Here is a 20,154-nt window from a genome sequence, read left to right on the forward strand (position 1 = left end):
TTGATATTTATCAGTGAAGTCTATTACAAAAACTATATTTAAGTTGCATTTGTATGTATCAGGTTTAAATAAATGCGTTACTAATTTGTCATTTTTAGTTTGGCCTGTGAACCTTCTAGTTGGTACAATAGAAGTTGCTCTGTGATATCATTGCGCTGTGTAGGCTAAGAGCGCACCGCCCAGCTGTCTGAGTATAGCCTATTCTCAATTGCTGCACTTCCCACATAAGCAGCTACCCTTCAGACTGCATCCAACCCTCTTCCCAGTCTCGACTGTTTTACTTTTGCCTACACTGGAGTTAAGGGCTACCACTAAACTACTGTAGGTTAATCTTCTCAGGGAGCCGTATTCCGGCATCCACCACATGCAGTATACTGTACGGTTGGTATTCAGAACACGCATCTGATTCTCTTCTCTCTGGCTTCATACTTTCAGCGGCATACCAACAGCGAAGTCTCTACTCAGCTGTACCTGTGTCGACTCTCGTCTTGTGGAAATACTATGGCAAGCAATTTCGCCCGGATTTTGTCCACCAAAAGAAATGTGGGCATCCTATCATTAGTTGGAGCTGGGTCACTAACAGCGGGGATTTTTCTGAGCAGGGAGCAACATGTAAACGCCGGCTCACAGGTCCGGAGACTGTACCCAGCCAGGTAAATCTGATCACATCCACAGGATTTTCGATGCATATAACATAGTGTTTTACTCTCAGTTAAATGCAGGTTATCTGCCCAATTAAGTGGATTCCATCTGTATACGAAATACGTTATTCATCATTCATTGTCATAATGGCACACACACATTTTATACGTGACTGTCTAATGTGCTTTAGTCGATGGTATTCTGGAGACAAGTGCGTTTAGCCTGCATAACCGAATACATGCTAGTGCGGGTTTTGGATTCGTTTGCACACTGACTTCGAGGCATCGTATTCTAGGCATGCATATTCATTATTTTTTATAATATAATAAAGTAGCCCAGTTGATTTTTTAAAAACTAAAATGTCAGGAAATTATCAGCCACATAAAGACGACAAAGTAATGGCTGTCTAAGCAATATGAAATATGTAGGCTAACCTACATGGAACTGTCTGGAATGTCCTCATATGACCCGAAAGCAATTGGCTTTGCAAATCCAGGGGTATTTCGGTACGTTTGCATTCACGTATTTAGATCACGGCGTCATATTTGCCTATCTAGATTCTTCGTAGACGTCCTTATTAACATGTAACAAACATGTCAGAAAGGAATGTGGACCACAGTTAAACTGAGGACAGTTTGAAAAACGGTGATAGCATCCATGTCCAAATGCACTCATAATACACTGTACTGCAGTCTTTCTAATGATCATACGAAACATATCAACCTCTTCTGGATGCCTCTCTGTGTCTGACAGAAGCAACTACTTATCAACTGTGTAAAGGAAATGTCTCCATATGTGTGCTCAAATAGTGCAGAATATCCAGATCTTCGGAAACACAACAATTGCATGGCCAGTCATCTGACTCCTGCTGTCTATGCAAAGCTGTGTGAAAAAGCCACTCCGAATGGATTCACCCTGGATAATGCCATCCAGACTGGCGTGGACAATCCTGGGCACCCTTTCATCAAGACCGTGGGCATGGTGGCCGGGGACGAGGAGTCATACGAGGTAAACTGAGTCGCAGATTGCCTGGGGAGTAGCAAGGTCATGAGAACACTCTGGCATCATCAGCTATTTACATAAGCCTTAGTAATGTTTCAAGTAGCTCTAAGATTATACTTGCAGTTTTACTGAAAAATACTGCAGTAGACTCAGCCTCTCTGGTGAGGGAGGGAGGGAGATGAATGAGGGGAGAGGAGCTGGGAGCAGTGGCGGAGCTAACGTTAGGGGATGGCTTACGGGGCTTAAGCCCCGAATCTTTTTTCAAAAGCCCCGAATCTTTTTTTAGTGTTTTAAATTCCCGGCAACTCTTATTTCCAATATAACTCCCCCTCGGTTTCTCTATAAATGTCACCAAATGCTCTATTACTGAGGAAATATATCCCTTATTTTCAAAGCCCAATATTGAAAAATAATTTGACTTGCTACACGATCTATGCCACGTCTCTGGGCTATCTGGTTAGATTGATTTGTTTAGATCCAGTGAAAATGCTGCCTTGACAACGCTACGTCATGGCTTCGGTGTTCCAAAAAGCCTCTGTCAGAAGTCTGTCACTTTTACAGTCTGTGATAAAACACTTTGTGTAGGCTACATGTTGTTGAAACGTTATGGATATTAGAAAGTTTTTCAAAAGACCACCCAGCTCCGTTCAAGCAACAGCATCGCCCAGTGAACTGACGGATGGTGTTGTTTCAGGTTGGTGATTTCACGTTAAGAGCTTTCAGTCAGTTAGGCAGGCTAACGTTAGGCTACTTGGCTAGCTCCCTAACATGCTTTTAACGTTAACGTTAAATGTCCTCGTTCGTCGGCGGAAAAGGCAAATTCAATACTCTCATAGGCTAGCTAAGACTACTGCAGAATAAGAAATTCCAGCTCCCAAAACAAAGTGATCCTCGTCTTGTAATAAATTAGGCTACACTGTTTTGAAATGTCATAAAAAACCCATTAACAGTTATCTGCCCATGTCAACTTTTCAGTGTCATATGTTGCACAAAATAATGTTAACTGTTAGCCTACCTTAAAACCTTGTTGATATCCTATCCACCACCACAGATCTTATAATCCAACAGTCCACATAAATATAAAAGTCATGTTATGTTGTTTTGGCTGCCTAACTAATTATTAACTAAAAAAAAAATAACATTAGGCTACAATGATATATTGAGAGGAAAGGGCCCTTTCCATAAGTGTGTTAATCAAGCACCATGCAGTCTGCATTCATAATCTAGGTGCTTGATTTTATGCACCTGTGTAAAGGTGCCTGATGAAACCTATGAATAATCTTGCTAAATTACAAAATTAATATAATTTAGAAACGCCTATGTCAAGATGTTAATGCATTCCTTCTAAAATACCCTTGTATCATGATGACTGGCCATACTGTAATTATATCATAACATTATGTATATTATAGTATAAGATATTCTATATATTTGTCACACAGATGAGACCAGGGAAGAGGAAGAAGGAGAATAGCAATAATAAACAATAATGTCATATCAAACAATAGCCTAATGAAAATAAACAAATACTATAATATACAAACCATAAGAAACGCTTAATTAACTAAGTACATGCTAAACAGATATGAACAGCTATTGCCTCTTGAAAGACCCAAAACTATAATTTTACACAGTGTTGTGCCAGTCAGATACCTTGAATCTGTTGAATGTTAGTTTCACATTTTTTAAGTCTCAATGTGTCCATTAGTTTACACAAAATTCACTAGAAGTCATTATTTAGGGGGTTATTTAAAAAAAAAAAAATTAAATGGGCTAAGCCCCGAATGTTTACAATGTCTGGCTCCGCCCCTGGCTGGGAGATGAGGAGATGGAGGAGAGGAGAGGAGCTAGGAGATGAGGAGAGGAGATGGAGGAGAGGAGCTGGGAGATGAGGAGAGGAGAGGAGCTGGGAGATTAGGAGAGGAGAGGAGAAGAGCATTTCACAGAAGGATGGTGTACTGTAGCTTGTTTCGAGTCCTCCGCCCTAGAATGTTTGCGTAACACTAGTCTGTCATTGCACCATGCATGAGTTCCGATGGGAAGCCATGTTGTATATTTGCTTTTACTGAGAGGCCTGAACCACAGAACATAGAGCAGTGTGCTGAGATTAGATGCAGTGAGGGGACAGATGTGCCACAGCTGTACTAAGGCTTTAAGCTTTGAGGCCAGGAGTCTGACCTACAGTATGCATTTGAGTCTCTTATCACTAGATAACTCCTCCCTCTGGCATGCCCAGTGTTGCTTTATGTACTGTTAATGCAGCACAAGTATTTCGGTCGGGCCTTTGTGGGCTTATGCTGCAACCCTTTGCAGAGTTTGTTATACCTTCTTAAATATCTTATACTCACATTCTGTAGTAATTACAGTCTTCATTTCCATGGATCCTTTCAGTCCATGGTGATTTACAACCTTACACAGAAGTACCATACAATGTAAAATATGACTAGAAAGGATGGAAATATAAAGAGGTAGGCAAAAACAAAACAAAGGAATGTTCATAAAACTTTGGGTTTAAAAAGGTAACACTGTAAAAAAGGCCAACAAAACAGTAAAGCCAGGGATAAGAGTAGGAAATGGGCAAATATTCTAACAGTGGAAGTGGAAAACAAGATAAAACAAATACTTTACGTTTCTTCAAATACTTGATGTATGTCATTTGCGAGATTTGTTGGTAGCATTTGGTATGAACATATTTCTGTATTATATCCAAATGGCTCTGGCCTCTTCTTCACTACCAGGTGTTCGCAGATCTCTTTGATCCCGTCATTAGGGAGAGACACAACGGGTACGACACCAGGACGATGACCCATCCCACTGATCTGGATTCCAGCAAGGTAGATCATACTCCATGGAGTTCTATTCCTGAATTCATATGCAAGTCTGGACTCTTAGGGCAAATATAATTGTCTGAGCAAGTGTATGTGATTGTTGTTGGAGCCATGTTGGAACATCCATGAAATGTAATCCACCATCAGATTCGGTCGGGGATTTTTGAGGAGCGCTATGTGCTCTCCTCACGGGTGCGGACGGGGCGGAGCATCCGCGGACTCAGCCTGCCACCGGCGTGCACTCGCGCGGAGCGGCGAGAGGTCGAACGGGTGGTGGTGGACGCTCTGGCGGGCCTGAAGGGGGATCTGTCTGGCCGCTACTACGGTCTCGGGCAGATGACTGATCAGGAGCAGCAGCAGCTGATTGATGTAAGAGAAGTGCACTTTTTGACTAGCGCGCTCTTGATGTAAAAGAAGTGCACTTTTTGACTAGCGCGCTCTTGATGTAAGAGAAGTGCACTTTTTGACTAGCGCGCTCTTGATGTAAAAGAAGTGCACTTTTTGACTAGCACGCTCTTGATGTAAGAGAAGTGCACTTTTTGACTAGCGCGCTCTTGATGTAAGAGAAGTGCACTTTTTGACTAGCGCGCTCTTGATGTACAGTAAGAGAAGTGCACTTTTTGACTAGCGCGCTCTTGATGTAAGAGAAGTGCACTTTTTGACTAGTGCACGCTACTGCAGGTCTGCACAGCTGAAGTCTCTCTGACTTCACAAGAGTTTGGTCTTATGCAACTGGACTGCATTACTATGGGACCAGTGATGATTGTTGAGTGAATGCCCAGAGAATAGCAAGAGGTTTTCATGTGTCTCGTGTCCACACAGGATCACTTCCTGTTCGATAAGCCCGTGTCGCCACTGCTGACCTGTGCAGGGATGGCCCGTGATTGGCCGGATGCAAGAGGGATCTGGTAGGTTTTGTTTACATCAACTTTCACCTCACCTCCAATTTAAAATTACTGATTAACTTTAATGAAAGTGTTTATAATGGATGCAGCACAATCAAAAGCAACAATGCGTAGTTGCGGAAACTTGCTTGCTTCACATTTCTCTTGAGTAAATTAGGGAGATGGGCATCGGTGATGCTGACGTTGCCCTCTCAGCCTCAACTTACAGCCAGTGCCCACAAATAGAGGCGCTGCAGCATTGACCACCTGTGCCCACATGATGCCAAGCTCTCATTCTCCATTATGCGCTGCAGCATTGACCACCTGTGCCCACATGATGCCAAGCTCTCATTCTCCATTATGCGCTGCAGCATTGATCACCTGTGCCCACATGATGCCAAGCTCTCATTCTCCATTATGCGCTGCAGCATTGACCACCTGTGCCCACATGATGCCAAGCTCTCATTCTCCATTATGCGCTGCAGCATTGACCACCTGTGCCCACATGATGCCAAGCTCTCATTCTCCATTATGAGCTGCAGCATTGACCACCTGTGCCCACATGATGCCAAGCTCTCATTCTCCATTATGCGCTGCAGCATTGACCACCTGTGCCCACATGATGCCAAGCTCTCATTCTCCATTATGCGCTGCAGCATTGACCACCTGTGCCCACATGATGCCAAGCTCTCATTCTCCATTATGCGCTGCAGCATTGACCACCTGTGCCCACATGATGCCAAGCTCTCATTCTCCATTATGCGCTGCAGCATTGACCACCTGTGCCCACATGATGCCAAGCTCTCATTCTCCATTATGCGCTGCAGCATTGATCACCTGTGCCCACATGATGCCAAGCTCTCATTCTCCATTATGCGCTGCAGCATTGACCACCTGTGCCCACATGATGCCAAGCTCTCATTCTCCATTATGCGCTGCAGCATTGACCACCTGTGCCCACATGATGCCAAGCTCTCATTCTCCATTATGCGCTGCAGCATTGACCACCTGTGCCCACATGATGCCAAGCTCTCATTCTCCATTATGCGCTGCAGCATTGACCACCTGTGCCCACATGATGCCAAGCTCTCATTCTCCATTATGCGCTGCAGCATTGACCACCTGTGCCCACATGATGCCAAGCTCTCATTCTCCATTATGCGCTGCAGCATTGACCACTTGTGCCCACATGATGCCAAGCTCTCATTCTCCATTATGCGCTGCAGCATTGACCACCTGTGCCCACATGATGCCAAGCTCTCATTCTCCATTATGCGCTGCAGCATTGATCACCTGTGCCCACATGATGCCAAGCTCTCATTCTCCATTATTCAGTGCAGTCGGTTTTACAACTGTCTCTTAGCTACGGTGTCCTTACCTGCCCTAGACAAGAATTTAAATTATGCTGCGTCACAAAATGTAATGGTTTTAATGGTGGTCAGAGTGTGATTGTAAATGACAGTGAATGATTGTTTAATTTGTAAAAATGCGTCAGCCAAATGTAATGTAATGTAATTAAAGGAGTTGCAGTAGGTTTTTTCACCCATTAAAAGCACAAGGAACCTTTTTAGATTAGAGAAAACGTTAGGGATATATTTCTGTAATTTGCACAAACAAAAGCTATAACCAGTTTCAGTCCCTTCTCAAAACTTGATATCTATGCTGAATGATTCAGGCACAACAATGAGAAGACCTTTCTGGTGTGGGTCAATGAGGAGGACCACACTCGTGTCATCTCCATGGAGAAGGGGGGGAACATGAAGAGGGTCTTTGAGCGCTTCTGTAGGGGCCTGAAAGAGGTGAACGCACACGCATGAATGCACACATTCATAAACACGCACATACTGTACAGTACATACACACACACACACACGCACACACACACACACACACACGCACACACACACACGCACACACACACACACACACACACACACGCACACACACACACAGACACAGACACATAAGCACTGGCAAATGGACACACACACATGCACCCACACATACTGGCATACAGTCATCTTGGAGGCCAAACAAGTCGCTGTTATTTGTCAAACAAAGCTCTATGAGATGCAAGACAGCTGTGTGGGAGTCACAGCGGGATAAGAACTCCTTTGAGACGTGCTGAAACAGCGCATGAGTTGTGTGTGTGTCTGTGGCTGTGCAAGCCAGTGTTTACGCAAGCATGTGTGTCTGAGGATGCAGAGAACACAAACATTCCAGTTCCCCCAGAAAACAATGCAATTCATGACGACCCTCCACAGGGAAGACCCAGTAACACCTATTCATGTTCTGACTGATTATTCCGATTATGCTAAACACAGTAGCAACATCTATGTGATTGCTATACTGTTTGATTTGCATGAAATGCATTTCCAGTGAGATCTTGCCAAGAGGTGCTAAAATCTTTCAGTGGTTTGTTTGCTGAGAGTGGATGCTTGTCCCACAGTAAGGCGGGGATCACATTAGCCAGCGGCAAGCGGCAGGTTTCCTATTGTTCTCTGTGGTTCGGCAGCTGAACAGTGGCAACGCTGGCGTAACGCTAGCGTTGAACAAGCTGAGCGTTGAACTTGGTTCAACTTTCAAAGCGTAACGCAAGCGTATTCAATTGACAAACAGTTTGTGTTGCTTAGGAACGAGACAAAACGTATTATGGTCTGAGTGTTGCGTTACGTTTGCCGCTGCCGCTGGCTGATGTGATCCTCGCCTAAGAGATGCTTACAGGTCATCTGTGTGGCTCCCACAGGTGGAGAGGCTGATCATGGAGAAGGGCTGGGAGTTCATGTGGAACGAGCGCATGGGCTACATCCTCACCTGTCCGTCCAACCTGGGCACAGGGCTGCGTGCCGGCGTCCACATCAACCTGCCGCGCCTCAGCAAGGTACCTCGCACAACCCCTCAATTCTCAGCAAGGTACCTCGCACAATCCCTCAATTCTCAGCAAGGTACCTCGCACAACCCCTCAATTCTCAGCCTACCACAGTGCTTCCTCTACGTTTATTTTAGCATGGCGGCCCGCCACGGTTCAAATTAATACCGCCACGGTATCAGAAATGCAATGTAGTTGCAGTTGCTTTTTGAATAATCCTGCCGACGTAACCTCCCCTGCTGGCTGCCGCTCACATTGCAATTTAACAATAAGTAACCTAAAACTAGTCAGAGGTTATTATGGCCCGTCCAGTTTCACTTCACATATTATATATTGTATTGATGTAGCCTATTTAAAACATGAACTTTTTTCTCAGTGTTTCCTCTTCATTTAGCAGTGCCACTGCTTCAGAATTAGGGGAGACGCACAATATTGTATTGTAAAATTGCAGTTTAACAATAAACAGCAATGCTAATCCGAGGTACCTGTCTAGTTTTATTCCATACATATATTGTTTTTATAGACGTTAGTGGCATGCGCTATTAAGAGCATGTGCTACGCATGTTTGTCAACATCGCAAAAACTAAAATTTTCGCGCAACTTGGTGGAAAGGTGTAGCACAGCCTAACGAAAACCCATTAATTTCTGGAGCTGATCGTATTGAAGGTATTTCCCATATCGTAGCCTATTAGCTCGCTCGCAACAACAGCAAAAATGAAACATGGAGAGTGGATGTCTCCCCGGAGACACCGATAGATGCGCACTCAATTGCGATTGATGCAGGAAAAAAAGCAACGACTGGTAGTAACAAAGGTAAATTGGGTTAAAGCAAAACTTGGCCAAAACATTTTGTATGCACTTGCGGGGATAGCCTAGCAATGTGAATCGCGGACTATAGCCTAACCAAAGAAAGTAAAGGATATTTGCACCAAATAAAGGCAGTGTTGTGGGTTGTCTACAACATGTTGGCACAAAACTTAATTTCTGTCAGAAGTAAACTAGGCGTTTTCTCCTTTGTCAACGTGAACTACCGGTATGTTTAAGCAGTGACGTGGTTTAATGCATGGGTTAACGTGACGTGAGTCAGATACCCTGGAAATCCAGAGTTCTCGCGAAATCAGTCAGACTGAAGATGGGCCTGAATCCAGTCCCTTTCAAGTCACGTTAAATGGTGTGATTAGCAACTAGAAAAAAAATGACACCCCGACCCCCAGTTTTTTCATACTGTAGCCTTGTAACCTTTATTTTTTCTGGGGAGGGGGGGGGTGGCCTGCCGCCACTGTTACAAAAAAAGAAGGAAAAGGAAACACTGTAGGAGCATTGATTAGCCTCTACCCCAGTTAGAGAAGAGGAGTCACTCAAGTTTCCCAGAATGACTAGATCCGCCCCTGGAGTCAATGTTGAAACACTCAGCAGATTTCTGATGAATGCTGCACTACCACGAGGGTCACTGAATCACCATTGTTCTCCCATTCCAGACTCTAGTATGAAATGTTGGTTTGTAACTTAGCCAGTGTTGTTTCCTAATCAGTTTACAATGCCAGAACACAGCACTTCCTGAGACCAATTTGCTCTAATGGCAGTCAGCAAGATAGTCTAGATCACATTCAAACCCTGGAATCCTGGACTCCTGCCGCTCCTCTAGAACACCTCGTCATTATACAGTATGGAAGTGAGAGGACAACAGAAAATGTAATCTCTTGGGCAAAGCACTGACCCACTTCATTGCAAAATAGCTTATTGTCTTAGAACCCTTTATGTCTGTCATGTCGATGGTACTGAGTCTACACTGTGTATCTGCCTGCAGGACCCTCGGTTCTCCAAGATTCTGGAGAACCTGCGTCTGCAGAAGCGGGGCACGGGGGGAGTGGACACGGCAGCAGTGGGCAGCACGTTCGACATCTCCAACCTGGACCGCCTGGGCCAGTCAGAGGTGAGTGTGTGCTGACATCCAGATTCAGACGTTATAGTGGTGAATTTTACAGGCCCCACATCACATGTTTTGCTGGGAAATAGTCTGGAGTTGCGAGAGTTTCATTGATATCATCAAGGAAGTGCTGTGTCTCAAGAAAGAACTTCACTAGAAGAGTTGCGATGATGGGAGTTTGGTTTAAGGCTGAGGTAATCATATCCAATGCAATGATTTTATGACGGCACTAAAGATATTGCAATTAGAGAGTTGCCACAGTGAAAGTAACAGAAAGGCAACACCATCTTGTGGAGCTGAAACACATTCACATTACATTTCAAAAGCGACTTACACATATAGTGCTAAAATCGTATCTAAATTGACTGAGAGTACTCTTGGGTGAGATGCATGCATAGTTCACATGAACACTGTTGGTAGCATCTCAATATACTGAAGAAATATACTGAGAAATCCCTGACTCAAGTTACAGAGGAAAGCATAGAAACAAAGCTGATCTTTTGACTCAGACACAGGTCCCATTAGTTTGTGCTTCTTTTTTTCTGCATGTACAAAAGAAGATACATACTGAAAAGAAAGGCTCTGGCATGTTTGGTTGCACAAACAATGCATCATATTGAGTATATACATGTGATAATCTTATTTGAAGTGCATAATGTCTGGTTTTAACAACTTTTTCTTGTTTGGAATATATTGTACCTATCATGTAGCTGGACTAATAGGACGACTGGCCAGTCAGGGTCACGTGTATGAACCATCCTGAACTCAAGAGAGATCACATGTAGCATAACCACTGTCCATTGGTCCAGAGAGATCACATGTAGCATAACCACTGTCCATTGGTCCAGAGAGATCACATGTAACATGGTGTCCATGGTAACGTGTCCATTGCTGAATGTCCAGGTCCAACTGGTGCAGACAGTGATTGACGGCGTGAACTACCTGATCGAGTGCGAGAAGAAGCTGGAGAAGGGCCAGGACATCCGCGTCCCTCCTCCCCTCACCTACAAGTAGAGAGAGCTGACCGCCCGGTTTCCCATCCGTCCCTCCTCCCACCTTCCAGTAGTGGTCAATCGACTTACCACAATTAATAGTGTAGTTATGGGAAGGTATCCCACCCTAAACCATTACAAAGCAACACCCCACACCACCCCAAGTCTTTCCCTACAGCATGCCTTGTGTTGGTTGTGTTCTCCGAGCTTCCCACGCACAGAGTACTGGAGAAGTGAATGTACTGTACTTCATGATTGTGTTACTGTGGCCTCATTCATCCATGTGGCAGACAGCCATACTTGATCAAATTTTACAATATGAAATACTCAGTAATAATAATAATAATAACCTTGGATGTGAATGCTTGCTCAGGTGAAATCAATAATCATATCCAACTATATTAATAATTATCAATATTTTTGCTGAAATATATGTAGCTAAATAAATAATGTGTACGATTTATCCAAGAGTGTCAGTAGTATTTTGTGTGACTATGTGCTTGTGTATTTTCAGTTTTAAGCCTACTTACATTCATAATCCAGATGAACAAACAGCCATATGACTGAATTGGTGACAAGGTAGATTTAGAAAATATCTCACATTCCTGACTCACACAACAGAGAAAACCATAGCAACCACCCTGATCGTATGGGTCAGACTCACACAACAGAGAAAACCATAGCAACCACCCTGATCGTATGGGTCAGACTCACACAACAGAGAAAACCATAGCAACCACCCTGATCGTATGGGTCAGACACGGGTCACTTCTTTCTTCACTTTGGCCTCCTATTTCCGAACTTACCCAAGAATAGTGCAGATATAAAGTTATGAAATACAGTTTATGGCCAGCTAACCTCCTGTTTGAACACTTGACCAGTGCTGCTGTGCTGATACGAGTGAGATCTGAGAGAACATGTAACATGTCTGCACCCCCCCCCCTACACCACCACCTCATACACACAGAGACAGTGCAGGGGATATTTGCTTATGGAGTAGTCAGACATATAACTAGCCTGAACTGTGACATTGTCAAATTTATAAATATAGAAATGCAAGCTCTCAGGAGTTGGAACTATGCCCGCACACAGACTGGCTCCTCGTGCTGTGCGCCATATGGGCATGTGCTTTGGCAAGACAGGGAAACATGAGTAATTGCACCCAATTGCCATTCTCCATCGCTTAGTTGTTATCTTACGCAAACTGTCCAGGACAAAGTGCAATATTGGAACGGATACTGTATGTAGTCTGAGCCTAAGAGTGTCTGTTAGCTGGGCTCTGGAAAGCTCAGCGAGGCACCTGTGCAATGTTGCATTTATTTAGCTTTGGTCTCCTAATGTTTGATTCACGTTGCCTGTGTTAGTGGTTACTTGGTGTGCCTGCCGACGTTTGTTTACAGAAGTCACACTCCAGCCAAAGCCGGCCCAGCAGCCAGACTTCTCCAAAAGCTGAGCTGCACCCTTACGGCTTCTAAATCTGGCAGCAAAGGAGCGCTGTTGCCATGGAAACCCAGGGCTGGAGGAGCTCCTCCTCATGGCTGTGATGCCAGAGCGATAAACACGATAACACTGGCGAGCGACGGGGAATGTTGACTGGCAGAGAGCGGGGCGCAAAAGGCACACGAGGTCACATGTCTGCTGACACTTTTGGAGGAAACCATGTTTGATTTGAAAAAGCATAGTAAAGCAGAGATGAAAAGAGAAGGCAAAATCTAAGGTTTTGTAAAGCAGAGATGAAAAGTGAATGCAAAATTTAAATAAATACATTTTAAACCGATATTTTCCTGCAAACATAATGTCGTAGATCAATAATAATAAGCACATTTCGTATCTATCTCATCACTTCTAGCAAATACATACTACTACTCAGTGTTACATTTATCCCCGATATTGTTTTTCTTTTTCAGAATTTCTGGAATATCATAGAATTTTGGAAAGTCTATTCCAGACATGGAAAGTCAGGGAATTTTGGGGGCAAAGTAATGGAATATCACGGAATTGTGTTGTAGCAGTTTAAAATTGCCAAAATACATCAATACAAATATATTTCCACTCAGAATTGGTGTATATCTGGCAATTGGCTTTACTGCTTGAGTAGTTGTGGTTAGTCCAATGTTGGTGTATATCTGGGAATTGGCTTTACTGCTTGAGTAGTTGTGGTTAGTCCAATGTTGTTAATTCAATGCCCAATTATTCATCTTCTGCTCTTAAAAAGTAAGAGATTCTTGAACATTATGTGACTATTCAGAAATCTTTGGTCAGTGTATTGTACCCTTCATTAGATAGATACTTTATTGATCCCCAAGGAAATTCATATATATAGTATATATATACCGGTAGTATAGTATAGTATTATATATATAGTAGGTCATGGAAATTCTGTTTTTGTTTTTTTGTCAGGAAATGTACAAGTCAGATGTAAGATGTGCTTATAGTAGGAGAGAGCCAAGGCATGCTGTACTGCAGGTCTGAAGAAGCAGGACAGAGTCAAGGTATGCTGTAGGCCTACTGCAGGTCCGAAGGAGAGACCCAAGGCATGCTGTACTGTAGGTCCGAAGGAGCAGGAGAGACCCAAGGCATGCTGTACTGGAGGTCCAAAGGAGCAGGAGAGAGCCAAGGCATGCTGTACTGTAGGTCCGAAAGAGCAGGACTGGGACGGTCTGGGTTGAGTGCTCATGAGTAAGGGCACCTCCAGCTGAGCTTCTCCTTCCACAACAGGCACAGTGCCTTATCTCTTCATTAGGGGGATTAGCATGGGTAACTGACAGTCATGGTGGCTAGTGCTGAGCAAAGATCCATGACAAGTCTATGTAACCCACAATAAATGAGAAGGGTGTTTTAAAAGAATAGGTTCCGCTCTGACCTACTATGGACTTGGATATGTTCACTGAAAGGCCCTATAGAGTATGGTGACCTCAGTCAGAGAACTTCTGCTAATTACTACCATAGATCTGTGTACCATCTATGGAACAGGAAATATGCACAATAGATGATACACAACTATTGTAAAATAGTGTATCAAGGGTATCGTACACAGAATCTATTATTTTGAGCCTCAATGTGTGAGAAGTAGCACCCCCTGCTGTTCACAGAACAAACATGTCATTACAACGACATTTTGGGCTCTGACCTCAGACATGCAGTGATGTCATCCATTCAGTTAGTATCAAAAATGACAAATTGATTAGAGCTCACAACTGTGACAGATGATATGAGATGAAATGTGCTTTATTCTCTTCATTTAGGAGTCATGCAGATTGAGCAATGCTTGAGCTGTGAGAGAGATAGACAGGGAGAAGAAATGGGAGAAAGGGAGTTGATATGAGAGTGCAAGTGAGGCTTTGCATTTGGTTTCCACCTTTTAATAAACAGACTCAAAGAGCTAAATAAGTAATCATGATCTTTAACTATCAGTTCTTCAAGAAAAGATTCGAGGCACTCAGAAATCCTGGGGTTTCTACGGTCCGTACCTGCCAAACCCTGCAGATGCTTTCTGTTGTCCAGGTTGAGCTGTAGCAGCTCCAGGAGCTCAAAGTATTTGAAGAGGGAATCCCTGGGCCAGAAGACCTGCTCATCCATCTCCTGGTTCTGCATCACCGTCACGTTCTCCTCCACGTAGGTCTCCCAGTCTGAAAGCTCAAGGAAGACTTGCTGTTTACATTTTCTCACATATTACATGTTTATCTTGTTTGTTTTGGTTTTTTTTGTTTGTTTTTTAAGTATTTCTGTTATTTGAGTTCATCACAGCCTGAACTCTGATACCAAATAGGGCAACAGAGCAGGCTACGCTACTACAGGTGAGGGCGGATATACAGCGCTGTGTAAAATGATTTGCCCCCCCCCCCCACACACACACACACACACACTCACTCACACACTTCCTGATTTCTTCTGTTTTTGCATATTTAGCATATTTAAATGTTCCAGATAATCCAACTAATTTTAATATAAGACAACACAAATAAACACAGCTTTTAAATGATCTGTTCATTTATCAGAGTTATTCAAAACCTATATCATCCATGTGAAAAAGTAACCTATATCATCCATGTGAAAAAGTAGCAACAACAGCAATCGAATCTTTGCGTTAACTTGCAATGTTATTTTTACCTTTTACATCGCTGCGGAGGGATTTTGGCCCATTGATTCTTCTTTACAGAATTGTTTTAATTCTGCAACAGAGGGTTTTCGAGCATGACCTGCCTGCTTAAGGTCATGCCACAGCATCTCAATAGGATTCAAGTCAGGACTTTGACTAGGCCACTCCAAAACCTTAATTTTGTTTCTTTTCAGCTTTTGACTTGCTTGTGTGCTTCGGATGATTGTCCTGCTGCAAAACCCAACTGCACTTGTGCTTTAAAGCAATACCAAAGCACTCTTCCTCTCCGGACCCCCTACAGGTCGCATGCGCGCTATTTGTGGTGTTATCCAGCACCTGCCGAGTACCCTCCCCCCAGAGCCTTGCTCCACCTATCGGCTATCGTAATGCTTGCCATAAAGCAAGTCAAATTTGTAGTTTCTTATGTCTCATTCAAACTACAGATCCGCTACCCGATCTGGCAAACTTGCATAGTGCGGTTATAGCCAATAGAGGGCCGCAAAGCGAATACTGAAGTGCCGTTTAACCTGTTACGAGTTGATGAACCACTGAAACGATTTTGGAAACATTATTATAGGTAGGTAGGGTTGGTATAGCTTTTTTTCATTCAAGAAATGAAATCATAATTTAAAAACTGCATTTTGTGTTTACTCTGTTTTTTTGGTATAATATTAAAATGAGTTTGATTATCACAAACATTTAAGTATGACAAATATGCAAAAATAGAAGAAATCAGGAAGGGGGCAAATACTTTTTCACAGCACTGTACTGTTCTCATCATTGACTCTCAGAAAAATAACATGTCAGAGAAAAACGTAACCTTTTCCCAGAAATATAATCAGACCTATGCTTGCCATAGTTCAAAAACATTTTTTTTTTATCACACTACTAATTTGGCATTTTATCACACTACTAATATGGCCTTTTATCACACTACTAATATGCCATTTTATCACACTACTATTTATCACACTACTAATATGTAAGGGATAATGTATAGAACGCCGGTCATTACTGGGAAAATAAGTCCCGACAGGGCGAACCGGACCCCGACGCGCATCGGGGTCTTGTTCCGCCCTGAAGGGACTTATTTTCACAGTAATGACCGGCGTTCTATACATTACCCCGCTTATTATACGGCTACTTGCCAAAACAAAATCCCATTCAAGTCAATGGAGCGTTCTACTAGCATTGTGAAGAGCCGTATAATAAGGCATTTTATCACACTACTAATATGGCATTTTCACACTACTAATATGGCATTTTATCACACTACTAATATGGCATTATCACACTACTAATATGGCGGCTAAAACATAAACAAGGGTGTCCCTTGTTGATACCACCACCTGATGTTATCAACACATTCTATCGCAAAGGTAATGGAATTGCCTTGTCTTCCCACACTAGATTTACTTATTTCATTTCAACATGCTAAGATATTATGAATATTATCTAATGACTGAGAGTAAGCTGTTTTGGCCAAGTGGATCTCACCCTTGTCCTTTGTACTATACACATTCATATTTGGCCAAGTGGATCTCACCCTTGTCCTTTGTACTATACACATTCATATTTGAAATCTCTGTTGGCCCTATTGGGGTCTCCTCCAACTCCTGTGCTATTTGTGGTAATCTGGATACAAATAAAATGTCAGTTTTCCATAGTTTAAGCTACCATATGAGAAATATATTTGTCTGTAGTCTTTTGTCAATAAGCTTGATTGAATGAGAAATTGTCTTACTGAGGAAGCATCAAATGACTTTTTCTCCTGCAGCAGAACAGAATAAACAAAAGTAGCAATGTTAGCATTAGCTGAAATACACCCAGTGCAAAGGTGACTAGTAGTATGTCTGTGTCTTAACCTGTTAATGAACTCTGCTTTGAAGTGGTCAGCCTTTTGTTGATTCTCAATTTGCTGGACTTCTCGTGACAAGTCTTGTCTTATTGACTGGAAATTATTCACTAAATGACAAGTTATGAAAAGAGGTCAAATCAGTTTATACCCACTTCTTGTAGAATGCTGTGGCACATTAATCCATCAAAATACTATTACTAACCTAGAATCCCAACAAAAATGTTGCGAAATATAACAGCCCCAATAATGAGCCACATAATGATGTAAACTCCACAGATGTTTGGGTCCATCTCCGGAACCTTCCTTGTGTCGGCCAGAATTGCATACCAGTGATCCAGGGTAAAGAGGATGAACAGTGTGATGAAAGAATTCATAATGTCCCTGTGGGGGGGGGGGGGGATAGCACAATACCAAAGTCAAGAATGGTAACATTCATCAACATGTACAAGAGAGTAAGTGTGATTTCCACCCAGTTGTCACCCACTTGAAACTGTCATGGTATGTTAGACCCGAGACATCAGAACGCGTGTAAGCCTGGAACAGGATGACTCCAACCACAGCAAAAATGTAAGCAAATACCAGCAGAAGTAGAAAGATGAAAGACATAGCCTGAAAATAAACACACATAACATCAATTGATTTGCTACAATAAATATGCTGGATTTGGAATTAATCTCCAATTAAAGCTATGTGTACACCTATAACACTCTCCTACCTTAAACGCTTTGGAGACTGTTAACACAATAAGCCGAATCTGACGAAATTTGGACACCATCTTTAGAGCTCTTAGGATGCGGAGCTTCCGCAGATACTCCACCACCTGGATGTGACTTGTGTTTGCTCCTCCGACGGCTCGGATGATTTGTGGGACGACAGACTGCAACAGCCAAAATGCAGAGAAATCATCAGGCTATGTGCTGTGAAGGTGCAGTGTTAAGTAAGTGTCTTATATACTCTTTTGATCCTGTGAGGGAAATTTGGTCTCTGCATTTATCCCAATCCTTGAATTAGTGAAACACACTCAGCACACAGTGATCACACAGTGAGGTGAAGCACACACTAAACCCGGAGCAGTGAGCTGCCTGCAACAACAGCGGCGCTCGGGGAGCAGTGAGGGGTTAGGTGCCTTGCTCAAGGGCACTTCAGCCATGCCTACTGGTCGGGGTTTGAACCGGCAACCCTCTGTTTTCAAGTCTGAAGCGCTAACCAGTAGGCCACAGCTGCCCCAAGAATGAATAATTAGTTAATTGCAGTTCTGTCTTACAAGGTCTTACCAAGAATGTGACTACAAAATCAAAGATGTTCCAAGTACTCTTCCAAAAGTGCCTGAAATTGTCCAACCATTTCAGCAGCATCTCCAGGAAGAAAATAGCTAAAATACTCCAGTCCATCATATCCAAGATTAACCTCAGAAGCTCCAGCTTTGGGTCCATATTGTCAAATATCTCTGGATAAATGCATTGCATGTCATTATGACAGACAAGAGGACACAGACTATAAGGCCATTTAAAACTTTGCAAAACACTTTTTGTCCCTCACCTGCTTGAATTTCTAATACAATAGTGTTGAAAATAATGAGTGCAACAATAATATTTGAAAACAGATGACCTGGAAAACAGTTAAGGTTGAAAGCCTGCAGTAGGCTATATCCACATCTGTGTGTTCTTTGTGTGTTCTTTAAATTAGGTATATCACAGAGTTAGGTGATGTAAAGCAGAAAGCAGATCTTTTGCAGATGCCCCTTGTGAGGTTATCTTAACATCTGATAGTTTCCACAATACATTTATGAGATCTAACATCTAACCAACATAAAGGCCCATACATTAAATAGTGATATGATGGATCTATATTAACAGCACATTATCAATCAAACAATCTAACATTAACATCTATTTTGTGAGGATACTTTCGATGACCCAGTGAGAGAACATGTTGAGAGGTGGGAAACGTCTGTGGCAATTCCTAAGGCGACTTCGCCTGCGGTCCTCCATAGAGATGATGTGGTCCCCCTGAGATATCTCAAAGCGCACTAGCTGGTGGGAGTCTTTCCCCCGCAAGGTCTGAGAGTCTGTCACCCATCAAAACAAATCAGACCAGATGTGAGAAGAAGCATACTTTACTCCTACTCAGCGAGAAATATAGGGGCAGCGAAAATTTGCATTTGTGCTGCTTCTGAGACTAATTTTACATTTTTTAATCAGTGTTTTAGACAAACTGAGAATAGGCCTACACAACTTTACACAAAACTGAGAATGGGCTACCCAACTTTACACAAAACTGAGAATACAATTGGGTTTTCACAGCCTTTCACACAGATTGTGGTAAATACAAATTCTGTCTTAGAAGGCTAACCGAACACAAGCTTACCAAATACATCCCTGATACAATACTTCGGAGAACCCCGCTGACCCTCCTGAAGTTGGTCAATCAAATAGAAGGACTGGATGAGTTTGGATCGCACTATTTCCGCTCTGCGGACGCATCTCTCCTCCTAAATGGTGTGGTGAAAAAAGTGACATGGCTTAAACAACGCATTTGTCAGAGTTAAAACCATTTCATTATCCTACTTCATTAGCCATAACACACCCGTAGGTGTCAATCTGTGAATTGGGCCTACCTCTGTCCCCATGTCTGCAGGACACCACTGTCACCACTGAAGACAGATTTTTCTTCATTGGTCTCTTCACTGAAGAGAGAGACGTTTTTCTTTGGAATGGAACACTGTCTTGGAATGGCATTGTTGCTTGTACAGCCACGTTCTGATTGTGACGTGGGGTTAGTAATCTTAGTAAACTTTGGCAGGGGTGTCGGGCAGGCTGGTAGCATCCTAGCATCATAGACTGTAGCCTATATATGGTTATGGTTATGGGATTTGGCTATATACAGTCTATGTATATATATACAGTCTATGGATAGCATTAAAAAGAGAGACAGAGAGAGAAAGGGGAACAAATATTTAGGCTACTAATTAACCAGTGTTATCAAAAGCATGCCATCATCGGCGGAGTGAAATTAAGTTATTTCCCCACATAATCAAAAATAAATGTATACTG

At 42.8% G+C, this 20,154-nt stretch overlaps 2 protein-coding genes across 2 annotated transcripts; one reads left to right on the forward strand and one right to left on the reverse strand.

Moving 5' to 3' along the window:
- The first annotated feature begins 236 nt into the window (after positions 1-236).
- LOC143108672 (creatine kinase U-type, mitochondrial-like) lies at positions 237-11,607 on the forward strand. The gene is made up of 10 exons (XM_076271582.1): positions 237-321; positions 436-653; positions 1,452-1,650; positions 4,383-4,478; positions 4,620-4,841; positions 5,295-5,380; positions 7,032-7,155; positions 8,103-8,237; positions 10,033-10,158; positions 11,056-11,607. The coding sequence occupies exons 2-10, from the start codon at positions 502-504 to the stop codon at positions 11,164-11,166; spliced, it is 1,251 nt and encodes a 416-aa protein (XP_076127697.1). The 5' UTR covers positions 237-321; positions 436-501; the 3' UTR covers positions 11,167-11,607.
- A 2,735-nt stretch (positions 11,608-14,342) lies between these two features.
- On the reverse strand, positions 14,343-19,730 carry LOC143138917 (cation channel sperm-associated protein 2-like). Its single transcript, XM_076299395.1, has 12 exons — positions 19,719-19,730; positions 19,469-19,592; positions 19,008-19,169; positions 18,641-18,709; positions 18,376-18,548; positions 17,817-17,978; positions 17,586-17,710; positions 17,304-17,482; positions 17,109-17,208; positions 16,790-16,878; positions 14,615-14,773; positions 14,343-14,417 (listed from the first exon to the last, which is right to left on the reverse strand). The coding sequence occupies exons 1-12, from the start codon at positions 19,728-19,730 to the stop codon at positions 14,386-14,388; spliced, it is 1,386 nt and encodes a 461-aa protein (XP_076155510.1). The 3' UTR covers positions 14,343-14,385.
- Between the last annotated feature and the right edge of the window lie 424 nt (positions 19,731-20,154).

The sequence above is a fragment of the Alosa pseudoharengus genome, unplaced genomic scaffold (genome assembly GCF_046254945.1).
Source record: "Alosa pseudoharengus isolate Yale_2024_CS ecotype anadromous, Long Island Sound unplaced genomic scaffold, YU_APseudo_1.1 YU_APseudo_1.1_scf_10, whole genome shotgun sequence".
In the NCBI taxonomy this organism is placed as follows: Eukaryota; Metazoa; Chordata; class Actinopteri; order Clupeiformes; family Clupeidae; genus Alosa; species Alosa pseudoharengus.

What these genes read in the sequence shown, in the direction of transcription:
- LOC143108672 (XM_076271582.1), top strand. Translation starts at nt 502, where the DNA reads ATGGCAAGCAATTTCGCCCGGATTTTGTCCACCAAAAGAAATGTGGGC. An exon ending in GGGACGAGGAGTCATACGAG is followed by an intron (nt 1,651 to 4,382) that starts GTAAACTGAGTC and finishes CTTCACTACCAG; the next exon opens with GTGTTCGCAGATCTCTTTGA. An exon ending in ACCTGCCGCGCCTCAGCAAG is followed by an intron (nt 8,238 to 10,032) that starts GTACCTCGCACA and finishes ATCTGCCTGCAG; the next exon opens with GACCCTCGGTTCTCCAAGAT.
- LOC143138917 (XM_076299395.1), bottom strand. An exon ending in CTCTCACTGGGTCATCGAAA is followed by an intron (nt 18,710 to 19,007) that starts GTATCCTCACAA and finishes ACTGTTTTCCAG; the next exon opens with GTCATCTGTTTTCAAATATT. An exon ending in GTATAGTACAAAGGACAAGG is followed by an intron (nt 14,774 to 16,789) that starts GTGAGATCCACT and finishes TTGAGCTTTCAG; the next exon opens with ACTGGGAGACCTACGTGGAG.